A 15488-nucleotide genomic window follows, 5' to 3' on the forward strand; every position below is an offset into this window, starting at 1 on the left:
CCTCAGGCCCGCAGGCCATTTTCGGCCCTCAATGACCTTTTCTCCGGCCCTGAGCAGATTCCTGGGGATTGCAGTACTTGGGCCGGCAGCTTTATTTTGATAGCCGCTGGCTCATTAATTTCATCTTGCTATGTGAGCACGCACACGCAGTTTTCACTACGAAGCGCTGAGGCACATGCAATGATAAATTGCATGCTGATTCCAGCGCCAGCATCAGGGTATACTTTGTGGGAGGAGTTAGTGTGCAATTTGTACGGCCCCCGAAGTATGGTATAAGTACGCAAATGGCTCTTGGCAGAAAAAAGATTCCCCACCCCTGACGTATACAATAGAAGGCAGTTAGTTTTAATGTTATGGATAGACATAGACATGAGTAAACTGGTTTAAGGTGAATTTAAGTTGACTCAAATTTTATGAAAAATTTTGATTTGCTTTGTGCAGCCCAAAAGGGAACTTCTGATTTGCATATAATTTAAATGCAGATACACAGTATATATATATATATACATATATATATATATATATACTGTATACAGTGTATAAATATATATATATAAACTGCTCAAAAAATAAAGGGAACACTAGGATGTGGTATTTTAGTGTTCCCTTTATTTTTTTGAGCAGTATATACAGTATTCACAATAGCTTAAATTACTATTATCCATGAATAATTATATCTCAGTTGTATATTATATGTTTATTATGGTTGAATCATTTAACTTTTTATTTATTAGTACATTTAATGTAAGAAAAATAGTTACTTCAGAAATAATTTTCTGTTCATACTATGTTTTACTCATGTGTTACATAATGATGATGAAATATTAATTAATTTTTGTTAATATAGATAAAATCTGTTCAGTACAAAATTAATAGATTTTACAGATCTCAAGTAGATGAGCATCAAGATATGATCATAACTCGTGATTTTCTAGACATACGGCTCGGTGATAGTATTTGAAATTTGACAAAACCAAGAAAAGTATTATTATTTGTGACATGGCTCAAGATGGGAGATTGTGAGTAGAGTGAAGATGACAGAACTGGTGCTATGCACTGTGACAACAACTTGAAAAACAGGAAACATGACATCTTTCCTATCGTGCTGCCGAAAATGTCAACTTTGTGAAGGACAGTGAGAAAATGGTTTACCAAAAATTTGAAAGGTAGATTCAAGAGATGCTTGTCATGTCAGATGTGATCTAGTCCTCAGCTGTTTGAGACAGGAAGTCCTTGTACTCCTGATGGCTCATTCTTGGCAGGCCCTCCGAGACATCCATGTAACTTTTCAAATGCAGCAGTCACTGACCTGTGGACAGATGGACTTTTTTTGTTGTTGAAAAAGTATACATGTAATGGTTTAGCAGAATTTAAAGATTACATGTAATGATACTAGTCAGGGCTATAGTTGTCCTATAATATTAATTTTGTTATTTTTTTAACCATACCCTATTTTTGACTTTTTTTTCCCTAATACTCTCTGTTTTAAGTCTTTGAAATTTATAAATCCCTTGCATTTCTCTCCAGGGTTCATTCTGTCAGCACAACATTAATTAGCCACAATAAAATAATTGAATATTTTTAGTAAAAATATTCCATTCTTATCCTTTTTTAAACCATTGTTTTATTTATTCTTGAAAAACTAATTTTGGAAAAACATTTTTTGCTATTTTTAGAAATAAAATAATTCATAGCCAAGATATTACACCTATTTTTTTTACTGTTTTAAAGAAAATATATGCTTTCGGAAAAAAAAAATGCTGCCTTTTGACAATTAAAATAGCTGCAAGAGAATATACGATCTACTGCAAATACATAATATCTTTAAACTTAACGTAGTATAAAAGAATAAATATTAAACATAGTTTACTATTGTTTTTCGTCAAAATATACAGATAAAAAAGCGTAAATGTATTTGAATGGTTAAAAAAATAATATTACTGCTAAGAAATTATTTTTTTCTGAATTTTAAATTTAATGATTTTTTTTAATTTTATACTTGCTGTTGGGTCATTTTATGATCTCAAAATTTATTTTCTTAGCATTTATGATTTGACGTTGTCATTTTTTTTTGCCTTTGTTTATACTTTTTGGTGTCAAAAACATGAATCTAGTTCACTCCAAAGCTGAGTTGGGTTAGGGTTTAAAGATACAAGATGTTTGGTGTGAAGAGGCCCTTCTTTTTCTAAGAGGTCAGTCAAACATTACAGTACAGATTGCAATTTTTGGAATTTAGGGTCTTTTGATTTGTGTAATAAAGAGAAGTAAAGCTAACCAATTAACCCCTGACAGGAGGTTCATTAAAGGTTTGTAATCCTTTGCCAAGTCTTTTGTGCAAGTAAACTAGTCTAGTGCTGAGGATTTGCAAAGCTTAGGCTGTTCACTGGAGGAGGCCTGGGCTTAAAACATTTGTTCGTTTTTTCAGACGACTTATATTACCAGAAACAGACTGTGCCGATACAGAACTACGTAGGTAATGGCTGAATCGGTATACTTTGCCCTACAACAATAGAGAGTAATAACGATGGCTGTCTGGGCTCCTAGTTTCTTTAGTGAATGGATTAGTCTTGTCTCTTGCCCCATTCATATGGATTATGCTGTGGTGTAAATATTCGAGGGCTATCCATATTATGTAGCCGCCTGGGGATAAAGGCAAGAGGAAGTGTATATTTGTAGTTTGTGTCACCTTATATGCCTTTTGTTCAGCAGCTCACAGTTTCTTTCACTAACATAATGCTGGGTTCCAGGGATTAATGAGTAAACATTGAATAAAACATTATTTTGGAGGGACCTAGTAATTGCTTTGGCTCCTATATTATGAATTCCTTAGCAGATTTCAGTCTTGAATTGCGAGTGCAAAGATATAGTTGGAAGAAAAGAGTGCATTGAGCATCGTTAATCTTCCTATGGTGGCGGTTAGGTCTTGAAAATCAATATCTGGAAGCAACGTTCTAAAAAAATATGGGAAAAAAATATTTTATCCTTTTTAATCTTTTATTATGGAATTATTTACATAAATTTTGAATTTACACAAAATTTGAAGTAAATGATCAAACAGTTATATCTTGTGGTGACAGGTGGGCTTACACAATTTTATCAAAATGCGCAGTAAGAAATTCATATTTATAAGTTAACATTTTGGTAATGTGATTTAAAATAATCCACATATACAAAATTGGTATAAACACTTGCATATTTTATGTTTATTTGTCTGTATGTAGTTTTTTTTTTTTTGCCTACACCAAAAATACATATTAAAATATATTAACATTTTCCTGTTCCTCGTATTTCTTCGTATTACGTAATGAAATTAACTTTGGCTGTGCGTCTCATCAGATCCCAGTGTACATGTTCTGCTTTACTTCTTGTGTCAGGAGGTGAAGCCACCAAGTCATTCATTTCTTGTTCTTGTCCCCCAGGCCTGATGGCATAGGAACGGTTACAGTTGAAGAAAAAGAACGATTCGAAGAGATCAAAGAACGCCTTCGTTTGCTTCTGGAAAATCAGATCACGCATTTTAGGTAAAGCTTCTGGATGGATATATCTGTAACTACATATTCTGTATGAATTGTATCAGAAGATGTCTACAGGAAAAAAGGATTGTGAACAGCAAAACTATATATATTCAAATATTCTTAGGTATTGTTTTCCATTTGGCCGACCGGAGGGAGCATTAAAAGCAACTCTGTCCTTACTGGAGAGGGTAAGTGGTATTTTTTTTTTTTAATGCGTGTTTTAGAATTTTATTTTACTTTTGACTTTTATTATATACGTAAATTATTTTTGGGTTATGTGCTTTTAGTTTAAAATGAAAAACAACATAAGGTTATAAGTGTGTTCTCAACTTTGTCTGCTATTTCCAATTTAATTCTGGTAGAAAAAAAATACTTAGAATATTCCAGGAATATCTTTTTTTTTTTTTTAGATTTTACTTCCATTTTTTTTTTTTTTACTAATTTCCTATTATCAAGGTTTTAATGAAAGATATAGTTACTCCCGTTCCTCAAGAAGATGTCAAAAATGTCATTCGGAAATGTTTGGAGCAAGCTGCTTTAACAAACTACACCCGATTATCTGAATATGCCAAAATTGAAGGTAAGAGATGTTTTTTTGTGGTTTGTTTGGTTTTTGTTTGGCTGAAGGTTTCTAGCTTTTTTTTCAAGATCTCTTTGAATTTGTCAAAAATGCACAAAAGGTAAATTGGTTTATGACATGTTTTATGACATCTCAGAATGATTTGCCTTGATCACATGGTTGTGTTGTTGAGGTGTACTCTGAATCATGATGTTTATTCCTTGGCATTGGATAGACTAGCATGACATTGAATTTGCTATGTTGGGATGTCAGATACTTTTGGAAATATTTAAAAGGCTTATTAGATGTGGATATATAAGATTTATGTCAAATTGTTAGTAGTTTATACAAGTTTTTCATTTTTAGAATTGATGTTGATTTTGCAAAATTTGATTTATTTTTTTGCGCCATAGAAATATTTTTCGGTCTGTGATGGTTTTTGGAATTGTGTTGATTTTTCTTTACAGTTGTCATTGTGCCGAAAGGTCAACTTCTTATCCAGTAAGTCAAGTGGGCTATAACGTGGCCCACCTGACATTTCAGAAGGAGAATGTATTAAACTTCAAGCAGTAAGAAACACTCGAAAGGATTATTGGTTGCATGTTGTCTTAGAGATGACTGATAGAAATATAAGTAGGGTTTTGTCTTGGTGACATTTTGGTGATTTATTGAGGTTTTTTATAGTTTGTCCTTCGAGTAAATATAGGGAAGTACTGAATGGTCAAGGGAGGAGCTGGTCTAGAACCACAAGACTTTCCTCCGTTTGAAATTTTTTTTGCAAAGTTCTGTCTTTTCACAGCTGTTTTACCCATAGCTTCGCTGTAACCCGCCGGTAAGATCTACTCTCTTCTTTCAGATAAGTCATTGCAAAACAATCTGTAAGGTCTGTAAGTAAAAATGCATTCATTTCCAAAGTAGAGCACATATAGCGCGTACTCTCCTCTTGTGCCGTAATTTTTTTGGTTGTGTGAATACTCCGCCCCTTATTTTCTTTGCACTGTGACTTTTAGGTCTGGGAATACTTTGAAGCAACAAACTTTTTTTGTTTTTTTTCAAGCTCTCTGTTTAGAGAAGTTCCTCATCCCACACTACCTGCTCTCTGCTTCTTTCCCTCCTTACTTGTTATTGGCACAGCCATTTTCCTCCCCCTTCTGCCTTTTCAGGAAATGGCTTCTGTGCCAATGCCAGAGCATGCTGGGATTGTTAACTCTTTAACAACCCAACATCCACCAGTTGCATGAGTCTGGTTTTTACTCATAGGCATAGTACGGTCATTTGGTTAAATACGTGAACTACTAGGACACTTCCTGCTCCATGTCTCGTCACCAAAACCCAACCATTTATCAATTGACTTCCTGAAAAAGTTGCTAAATTTTAGGTGATTGGAGCACTTTCGTAAGGCTATGCTTATGAGGAAAACCTTTACGTGCCTTGGATACTTAAGGCTTGAATGCTTAGTATCTAAAGTCAAATTGTTTTCTTTCCTTTTATGTTTGGATCATTAGAGTCTTGCAAAAAGAATACAATCCCCCTTCCCCGCTAAGTAAAAAAAAAGTAGTTTACGATAAGTTTTTCAACACCACGGTCAAATTCCGTGGCTCATGGGCATGCTGAATGGTTAATCCAGCGAAATTCAAACACCTTCTTTTGTGTGTCCCGAAATACTCTACAAACTTTTCTCCTTTTAACCTAATGTAACATTTTCCTCTAACTTTTGACCTCTTTACCTCTCTGACCTAAGCCTCTTGCATGCCCAAATCCTCTTTTATAGGGAAAAAGAGAGAAATGTATGAACACCCTGTCTTCTGCTTGGCCTCCCAAGTGATGGATTTAACCATTCGTGAGTACTTACCACCACCTCCTCCTCCTCCTCCTCTCCATGCTGTCTCCACTCTGTTTGCCATTATCTCAAGATACTTCAGATCCAAACCAATTCACTTTTCCTTGCTTCAAGTCTTATGAGCATTATCCTTGTCTGTTGCTTCTGTCTGTGAAACCCAGTGTGAAAGTCCAGTCACTTTTTATCAGCCTAAAAGAGGTGAAAAAAAAATAAAAGTCATTTGTCTGTTATAAACCTGGCACCTGTCTGTAAGTTTTATGTCTGTGACCTGAATGCATTTTTACTTTTTTGCTTCTGTGTACCGCCAATTGGTGAATTGCTTTTACCATTAGTTTCCAAAAGTCAGGGCACCGCAACAGTGGAGTTTACAAAAGCGATAGCGGCGATCTTGCTTAGTCACCAATATCTTACGGAGAGATGAACGCATACTAGTAGTTTTCTTTGACTGCCGATTGTACTAACTCATACATGTACGCTTGGTTTTTCCATGTTGCTAATTTTTCAGCAATTTTAATTATCCTATACGACTGACACCCCTTCTTCTAAAAAAAAATATTGTCTATTTATCAAATTGACTGATTTCTTTTCATCTTTCTCCTCCCCGCCTGGTGCAGCCTCCTTTCCTTGCCTTGATGGGATTTTGATGTTAATATTTTCGAGTGAATGTGTTTTTTTTTGTTATTGTTATTATTACTTTTTTTTTCTGGGCAGTCAAAAGGCAAAAAGTGAATAGATTGGTCCATTTGCTCATTAATTGTGCCTATTGTGTTCTTTCTCTTCTTTCCTCCTTGCTTTCTCTTACAAATAGAGAATCAAAAGGATGCAGGTGAACAACTGTATATGCATTATAAAGTTATAGGAGTGTAACATTTTCTGTTCAATTTTTTTATTATTTTTTTTATTATTTTTTTTCCATAGCTCCTTAAGTCATGTGCTTTTCCAGGCTGTAATGGAAACACAGTGTCACTTAAGGAGTTAATTTGTGCTGTCGTCTAAAAAAAAAGAAAAAAAAACAACAAAAAAAGGATGATAACATCCAACGCAAATCAATATTTTAGGAGAAGAGATGTCTTATTCACTGGTACCAAAGTGCTCCATATAGATCGAGTTTATATATGAACGGAACCGAATACAGCTAAGTCCCCTTCCCCCTTTCATATTTATGTTGAAGCCTTTTTATTTTTTTAACAATGTTTGTGTTTTCTGTACATGTGTACTAACAGCACAGTCAGAAAAAAAACTATTGTCTTTTCCGTCCTTTATGTTTGAAAGATAACGATGTAACGTCACATGGCGAAAATGCTAAAAAAGTTTTGCTCACATGCAGCACAAACCTACAAAGATCATGGGTAGTTAACCCTCCGTCAGGCGCAATATAGATTCTCCTCAGTTCATGCGCAATGTGCCTGACAAGCACAGGTCAGAAAACCACCTATAGTAGCTACATATTTCAATTTCAGGACTATAGAAGTAGTCAGTGACCTTCATAGGAATGTATTAAAAGAGATTACACCAAATCAGATGCAAAAAAAACCATTTATTAACCATAAACTTATTAAAACTAAAAGTACCACTTTTCGGTAGTACCGCCAAATAGGCTCCAGTTATCTTTACTTAACTATTGCTTAAATATAAAATTATGGAAAAAAACTTAAAGGATATTGCACTTAGATGTTACTTAATTATTTTCTACTCATCTTCAGTGGTTTCAATTGCAGCAGAAGCAGCACAGGTACACTTAGAAAAGCAAGGCTGGCAGGCGAAAGTTGCATGGGAAAGGCAGATTGATTCTTTACATATTTTGCAGTCATATTTAGAAAGCCTTCTGAAACCAGATACAAATGAGCAGGTAGTACAACTGCGTCTTTTAGAAGGTGGTAGAGTCGGTGTTTGTTCTGGAACGTCCTTGGGACGTCCTTTGTATTTTTATCTTTGCCCAAATAATAAGCTAGATCTGTGTCTGTTTCCTCTGTATCAGTGTCATGACCATCCTGCTCTGTTCCAGAATCAGTGTTACATTCTGCTACCTCATCTTCAGATGAAATGTCACTAGATTCCTCTAAATCCTCAGTTACTGCTGGTTCTTCCTCATCATCTTCTAACAAAAAAATCTTCATTTCTTCTAAATGAAGGGGTTTAGATGAATCATACTGTTTTCTGGCCATTGCAGCAGAAAATCTGAAGCAAGAGAGAAAGAGTATGTGTTAGGGCGCAATGTGCCTTAGAAGCCACCCTCCTTTTGTCTAAGAAAACAGTACTTATGTACACTAACTTAGCATTAATCCTTCATAAAACAAGCTAAATACACAATCGTGATGAATAAAAAAAGAAAATACTAACCTTTCAATTTGTGTTGAAATCAGGCGCAATGTGCCTGAGAAGCCAAAGTGTTGATATCTGCTCACTAGAAGGTCTGCTGAGTCACTGTGATATCAGGTTTCACAGAGCCTGTAGAGTCAGGAGATAACTAGGAGGGGTGGGGTTTTCTGATAAGTGGGCAAGGAGAGAGAAGTGAAACTAATTACTGTGTGCCTGTCAGATCTATTGCGCCTGACGGAGGGTTAAAAATTTGCATTTTTCTCTAAAATTTATTTATTTTTATATATTTTTTTATTTCTGTTAAAACACCATCCCTAATTGATCTAGGAATTTCACCCTTTGTTTTTATTATGTTGACACTTTACTTTATTTCTATGAGGCAAGATAATTTCTATATAGGATTTGTTGTTTGTTTTTGTTTTTTTTGGGTGCTTTAATGAAAAGAAAAATTCCCGGATGAATTAAACAGCAATAAATGAGATTGTCTAAGATAAGAGAAACGCCACTCCATGCCAAATTTTTTGGTCTGGTGTTCAACCCCTTTGTAAGGGATGTGGCTTGAGCTGCCGTTCTTAGTCTTGCCCTTCTCGAGACACAGAAAAACCTATTTTCTAATTCTAGACATCCTCCTTAAATTGTAAGAAATGTGTAGAAATAGTATTTTAGCTGCTTGGTGACATAAGATTGAATACTTTCTATATTTTTTATTATTTGGCTAAATGATTTAATTAATAGAAAGTACAAAAATATCATGGCCCATAAGATGTTTCCAAAGTTTACAAGGCATTGGAAGCCTCTAAGCAAAATATTTACTGTTAGGTTCAAAAGGTGAGGTGGATCCTCAAAACCCAAGGTTCAGGTGGGCACATGGGCCATGGATGTAAGTGCAGCAGGCAGTTGAGGCACGTGGGAAACGGGTAGCAGAGGTACAGAAGACCACAGACAGGAGACATCCTGGAGACCGCAGACAGGTAGCAGATGTACTGGAAACTACAAACAGGTAGCAGACAGAACTCTGGAGAAACTAGAAAGTCAGAATATCAAGACACAGGTGTGTGTCTTGGTGAACCTTATATAGGATCAGGCAGATGATCAAATGGGATCATGCCGGGCCATCTGCAAAGCCCAATGTGGAGCACAACAAAGTTCACTGCATCGGCGTGAGTGGAGCAAAGCTCGGATCCGAGACAGTTCCGTAACATTTACAAATATCCTTTCTTATCTTTTCTCCCAGTTAAGAAGATCCCACAGTCATAATACCTAAGGCCAAAAAAATGAAGCTAAACATCTTGCTCCATTCATTTTGAGTTGTCTCAAGCCAAAAGAAAAAAATTAGGACACATCTGTAATAACCACAAAAGTCTCCTGGGAGGCATCTGGAAAAAGAGAAGTCATCCCTGACTCCTAGAAGACTTTATAAATCTCCTGGACTCCACAGTAGCCTTCTCGAAAGCCATACTAATGGACTATTTCCAATGTATGGTAATGAGATGCTATGTTACCAGACTGAGCTCTAGTGTCTAGACTGAGCTCTAGTGTCTAGACTGAGCTCTAGTGTCTAGATGAAAATTTTGGAGCAGGAAATCTGAAAACTTTGTGTGAGGCTATACCAATTTTGGAGAAGTATTTATAAAGTTTTTTTTTCTAAGGTTCAGGCGCAACTACCGCCTTCAACCCCTAAAGTTATGTCCAACTAGGATTTCCATAGCTCCTATTGGCCTATCGGTCATCTCTGTACCCAGTACAATACGGTGGAGAAGCTTTTTTAACCCCTTAACCCCCGGAAGTATTTTCGTTTTTGCGGTTTCGTTTTTCGCTCCCCTTCTTCCCAGAGCCATAACTTTTTTATTTTTCCATCAATATGGCTATGTCAGGGCTTGTTTTTTGCGGGACAAGTTGTACTTTTGAACGACATTATTGGTCTTATCATGTCATGTACTAGAAAACAGGAAAAAAATTGCAAGTGTGGTGAAATTGCAAAAAAAAGTGCAATCCCACGCTTGCTTTTTGTTTGGCTTTTTCACTAGGTTCACTAAATGCTAAAACTTATCTGCCAATATGATTCTCCAGGTCATTACGAGTTCATAGACGCCAAACATGTCTAGGTTCTTTTTTATCTAAGTGGTGAAAAAAAAATCCAAACTTTGTTAAAAAAAATTGCGCCATTTTCAGATATCCGTAGCGTCTCCATTTTTCGTGATATCTGGTTGGGTGAGGACTTATTTTTTGCGTGCCAAGCTGACATTTTTAATGATACCACTTTTGTGCAGATAAGTTCTTTTGATCGCCAGTTATTGCATTTTAATGCAATGTCGCGGCAACCAAAAAACATAATTCTGGTATTTTGACTTTTTTCTCGCTATGCTGTTTAACGATCAGGTTAATCCTTTTTTTTATTGATAGATCGGGCGATTCTTACCGCGGCGATACCAAATATGTGTATGTTTCATTTTTTTTCGATTGTTTTATTTTGAATGGGGCGAAAGGGGGGTGATTTGAACTTTTATATATTTTTTATATTTTTAAAAACATTTTGTTTAACTTTTGGCATGCTTCAGTAGTCTCCATGGGAGACTAGAAGCTGCCATAACCTGATCGGCTCTGCTACATAGCGGTGATGATCAGTTTGCCTGTATGTAGTAAAATTACTCACTTGCTATGAGCGCCAACCACTGGGCGGTGCTCACTTCAAGCTAGCAGTGACAACCACAGAGGTCTCCAGGAAACCTCCGGTTGTCATGCCAACCCACCGGTGACTCGCGATCATATGACGGAGTTCACCGGTGGGCGGATTTCCGACGCGATTGCCGGAAGCACATGATAAATGCCACCAGCGTTCGACAGTGGTATTTAACGGATTAATAGCCATGGGTGGATCGCGATTCAACCCACGGCTGTTCCGGGCACATGTCAGCTGTTCAAAACAGCTGACATGTGTCGGGAAAGATGTGGGCTTACCGCCGAAGTCCATATCAAAGGGAAGGAGTCCAACATCAGCGTAAATGTACACCCAATGTCAGAAAGGGGTTAAGGTGGATCAATGACCAGATTTTACCATGCAAACTACATATTGAACAGATCTCTTACATCTACTTAGGCTGGTACACTTATTTTGAAAATCCACATCAGAATGATTGTATAATCTTTGAAATTTTTTTCCCACCTATCCTTACACAATATTCATTTTACAGCCATTCTGAAATTAATGGTTCAAAGTAAGTACACCAGTCTCATCAGGTCTAAAAGTTTTATTTGATCAATTCAGTTTGTATTGTGAAATCCGGTGTGTCACATCCTCTTTAACCTATAGTTTAGAACAGGAGGTACCATTTTTAACCGATGTTTTGAGAATGACTTCCTCTGTGCCATATTTAGGGATTTTTTTTACATTTTGGTTTAGATGAATGGATTTCCAAACAGATCTTTCTAGTTTGGAAAATATGCATATATGACAATAGGATATAGTGAAGATAGCACATACAGTAGTGAAGAGGTTTCTTACTGTTCAAACATCGGATCCTTCCATGGGTTTAGGTTTAATAAAGAAGCTTAATCCTGGACCCTCACCACCTCTGATCTGGGTTGTCAGTTAGTTTATAACACTGTATGACTGAGCTGGCTGTCAGTCAGTCCCGGGGACGCAGTTACAGATGCCACTCACGATGCACTGAGCAGTGACTGAGGGCAGCCACCACCCCATGTGACTGAAAGTCCGAGGATGCCGGTGGTAATAAAGTTCATCGTCAGCGGGTTCCCAGTGTGGGTGCCGGGCAGCTTTACAGTGCCATTAACCTGCAGATTTACCCCATATCTGGAGGTTAGTAGCATTTTTTACATGACAGGTTCCCTTTAAATGCATGTATCTGGCACTAAAAACTATTTGTGCTATTCGAAAACGTTAAAAAGGCAGTCAAGATCGCCACAGGGTAATTAGTTAATTAGCCAACTTCTGCTTCACGTGACCCTAGACACAAAGTTACAGCACAATTATCACAACTGTGTCTCGTGATGAACCGTGCATCGATGTGTTCATTACATGACCAGACATGGTTTGTATCCAATGAGAGTGGCCAATAAGTGCCAGCAAGCAGAGATCTTGAAAAACATGACAATTTGATACAAAAGACATACAGTATATGATTCAATTCATTACATACATGACACACATATCACTCACACATTACATACATGACACTCATTAGACACATGGCATAACATAACATTATATACATGATACTCACATCAGTCACACATTACATACATGACATTATATGCATGACACACATTGCATACATGACACTCACATCAGTCACACATTACTTACACATTACACATAACACACAATACATACATGGCAAGTGCATGCCACTCATACATTACACACATGACATATATATTACTCACAAATTAGACACATGACACACATTATATACAGTGCCTACAAGTAGTATTCAACCCCCTGCAGATTTAGCAGGTTTGATAAGATGCAAATAAGTTAGAGCCTTCAAACTTCACACAAGAGCAGGATTTATTAACAGATGCATAAATCTTACAAACCAAAAAGTTATGTTACTCAGTTAAATTTTAATAAATTTTAAACATACAAGTGTGGGTCATTTATTATTCAACCCCTAGGTTTAATATTTTGTGGAATAACCCTTGTTTGCAATTACAGCTAATAATCGTCTTTTATAAGACCTGATCAGGCCGGCACAGGTCTCTGGAGTTATCTTGGCCCACTCCTCCATGCAGATCTGCTCCAAGTTATCTAGGTTCTTTGGGTGTCTCATGTGGACTTTAATCTTGAGCTCCTTCCACAAGTTTTCAATTGGGTTAAGGTCAGGAGACTGAGTAGGCCACTCCAACACCTTGATTTTTTGCCTCTTGAACCAGGCCTTGGTTTTCTTGGCTGTGTGCTTTGGGTCGTTGTCTTGTTGGAAGATGAAATGACGACCCATCTTAAGATCCTTGATGGAGGAGCGGAGGTTCTTGGCCAAAATCTCCAGGTAGGCCGTGCTATCCATCTTCCCATGGATGCGGACCAGATGGCCAGGCCCCTTGGCTGAGAAACAGCCCCACAGCATGATGCTGCCACCACCATGCTTGACTGTAGGGATGGTATTCTTGGGGTCGTATGCAGTGCCATCCAGTCTCCAAACGTCACGTGTGTGGTTGGCACCAAAGATCTCGATCTTGGTCTCATCAGACCAGAGATCCTTGAACCAGTCTGTCTCAGAGTCCTCCAAGTGATCATGAGCAAACTGTAGACGAGCCTTGACATGACGCTTTGAAAGTAAAGGTACCTTACGGGCTCGTCTGGAACGGAGACCATTGCGGTGGAGTACGTTACTTATGGTATTGACTGAAACCAATGTCCCCACTGCCATGAGATCTTCCCGGAGTTCCTTCCTTGTTGTCCTTGGGTTAGCCTTGACTCTTCGGACAAGCCTGGCCTCTGCACGGGAGGAAACTTTCAAAGGCTGTCCAGGCCGTGGAAGGCTAACAGTAGTTCCATAAGCCTTCCACTTCCGGATGATGCTCCCAACAGTGGAGACAGGTAGGCCCAACTCCTTGGAAAGGGTTTTGTACCTCTTGCCAGCCTTGTGACCCTCCACGATCTTGTCTCTGATGGCCTTGGAATGCTCCTTTGTCTTTCCCATGTTGACCATGTATGAGTGCTGTTCACAAGTTTGGGGAGGGTCTTAAATAGTCAGAAAAGGCTGGAAAAAGAGATAATTAATCCAAACATGTGAAGCTCATTGTTCTTTGTGCCTGAAATACTTCTTAATACTTTAGGGGAACCAAACAGAATTCTGGTGGTTTGAGGGGTTGAATAATAAATGACCCTCTGAATAAACTTTTCACAATTTAAAAAAAAATTAAACAAAGAAATAACATTCTTTTTTGCTGCAGTGCATTTCACACTTCCAGGCTGATCTACAGTCCAAATGTCACAATGCCAAGTTAATTCCGAATGTGTAAACCTGCTAAATCTGCAGGGGGTTGAATACTACTTGTAGGCACTGTACATGACACTCACATCAGTCACACATTACATACATGACACACACATTACTTACACATTAGACACATAACACACAAAACATACATGGCATGTGCCTGTCACTCATACATTGCACACATGACATACATATTACTCACAAATTAGACACATTACACACACATTACATACATGACACACACATGACACGCACATTACATGCATAACACACACATCACTCACACATTACATACATGACACACACATTAGACACTTGACACACAATACATACATGGCACACGCAATACATACATGACGCGCGTCACTCGCACATTACATACATGACACACACATTTGACAGGTAACACATTATATACATGACACACACATTAGACACCTGACCCATACATTACATACATGGCACACACATCAGTAACACATTACATACATGACACACCTATTATATACACGTCACTCACATATGACACATCACACACTTCATACATGACATGTGCATGTCACTCATACATTACTTACATGACATACTAATTACTGACACATTAGGCACATGACGTACACGTCACACAATTAGACACATACAATCATCACACATTACATACATGATGCACACATGTCACTCACACATTAAATGCACGTCACTCATAAATTAGACAAATATGCAAATAAAGTCTGTGGAGCCTCATTTAAGAGTCTCAAACACGGGACTAGCCAAATCTTCCTCCAGGGAAGGACCCAGCCAAGGGGTGGCTCCTTTCAGAAACCACCATTACCACCATATTAAGTGGCCCTTTAAGTCAATATCCAGCTCTTTACGAGTTTGCAGATATGACAAGGGAAATACCAAGGCCAGGTATCCATCCACAGACAGCCGTTTTGGGGTGTTGCCCCTCATCAGTGTGGAGTAGGATTCTTGCTGGTGGGAGCAATGCCTAGTAGACCAACATCACGAAACAATCACTGACCTCAGGGAGACCAGTCAAAGAAAGCACTGCGGCAGCTGGCAAAGGCGCTCAATCAGTGAAATCCTAGGTGCAATGCTCCCTGGGAAATATAAATATGCAAATAAAGTCTGTGGAGCCTCATTTAAGAGTCTCAAACATGGGACTAGCCAGATCTTCCTCCAGGGAAGGACCCAGCCAAGGGGTGGCTCCTTTCGGAAACCACCATTACCACCATATTAAGTGACCCTTTAAGTCAATATCCAGCTCTTTACGAGTTTGCAGATATGACAAG

The 15488-nt window shown here is 37.8% G+C and overlaps 1 protein-coding gene across 17 annotated transcripts in view; it reads left to right on the top strand.

Annotated features, from left to right (window-relative positions):
• CADPS (calcium dependent secretion activator) overlaps window positions 1-15488 on the top strand; it is a 482209-nt gene that overhangs the window by 321392 nt on the left and 145329 nt on the right. For 7 of the 17 annotated variants that reach the window (XM_073569792.1, XM_073569794.1, XM_073569784.1 and 4 more), the window contains exons 14-18: window positions 3420-3521; window positions 3640-3703; window positions 3972-4095; window positions 5846-5914; window positions 6723-6740. In XM_073569792.1, coding sequence (XP_073425893.1) covers window positions 3420-3521; window positions 3640-3703; window positions 3972-4095; window positions 5846-5914; window positions 6723-6740 — 377 coding nt within the window. The remainder of the gene's footprint in view (window positions 1-3419; window positions 3522-3639; window positions 3704-3971; window positions 4096-5845; window positions 5915-6722; window positions 6741-15488) is intronic. The other 10 variants (XM_073569796.1, XM_073569798.1, XM_073569791.1 and 7 more) reach the window with 3 other exon arrangements.

This window comes from Dendrobates tinctorius, unplaced genomic scaffold, assembly GCF_039654945.1.
Source record: "Dendrobates tinctorius isolate UK_male_01 unplaced genomic scaffold, ASM3965494v1 ptg000027l, whole genome shotgun sequence".
NCBI classification, from domain to species: domain Eukaryota; kingdom Metazoa; phylum Chordata; class Amphibia; order Anura; family Dendrobatidae; genus Dendrobates; species Dendrobates tinctorius.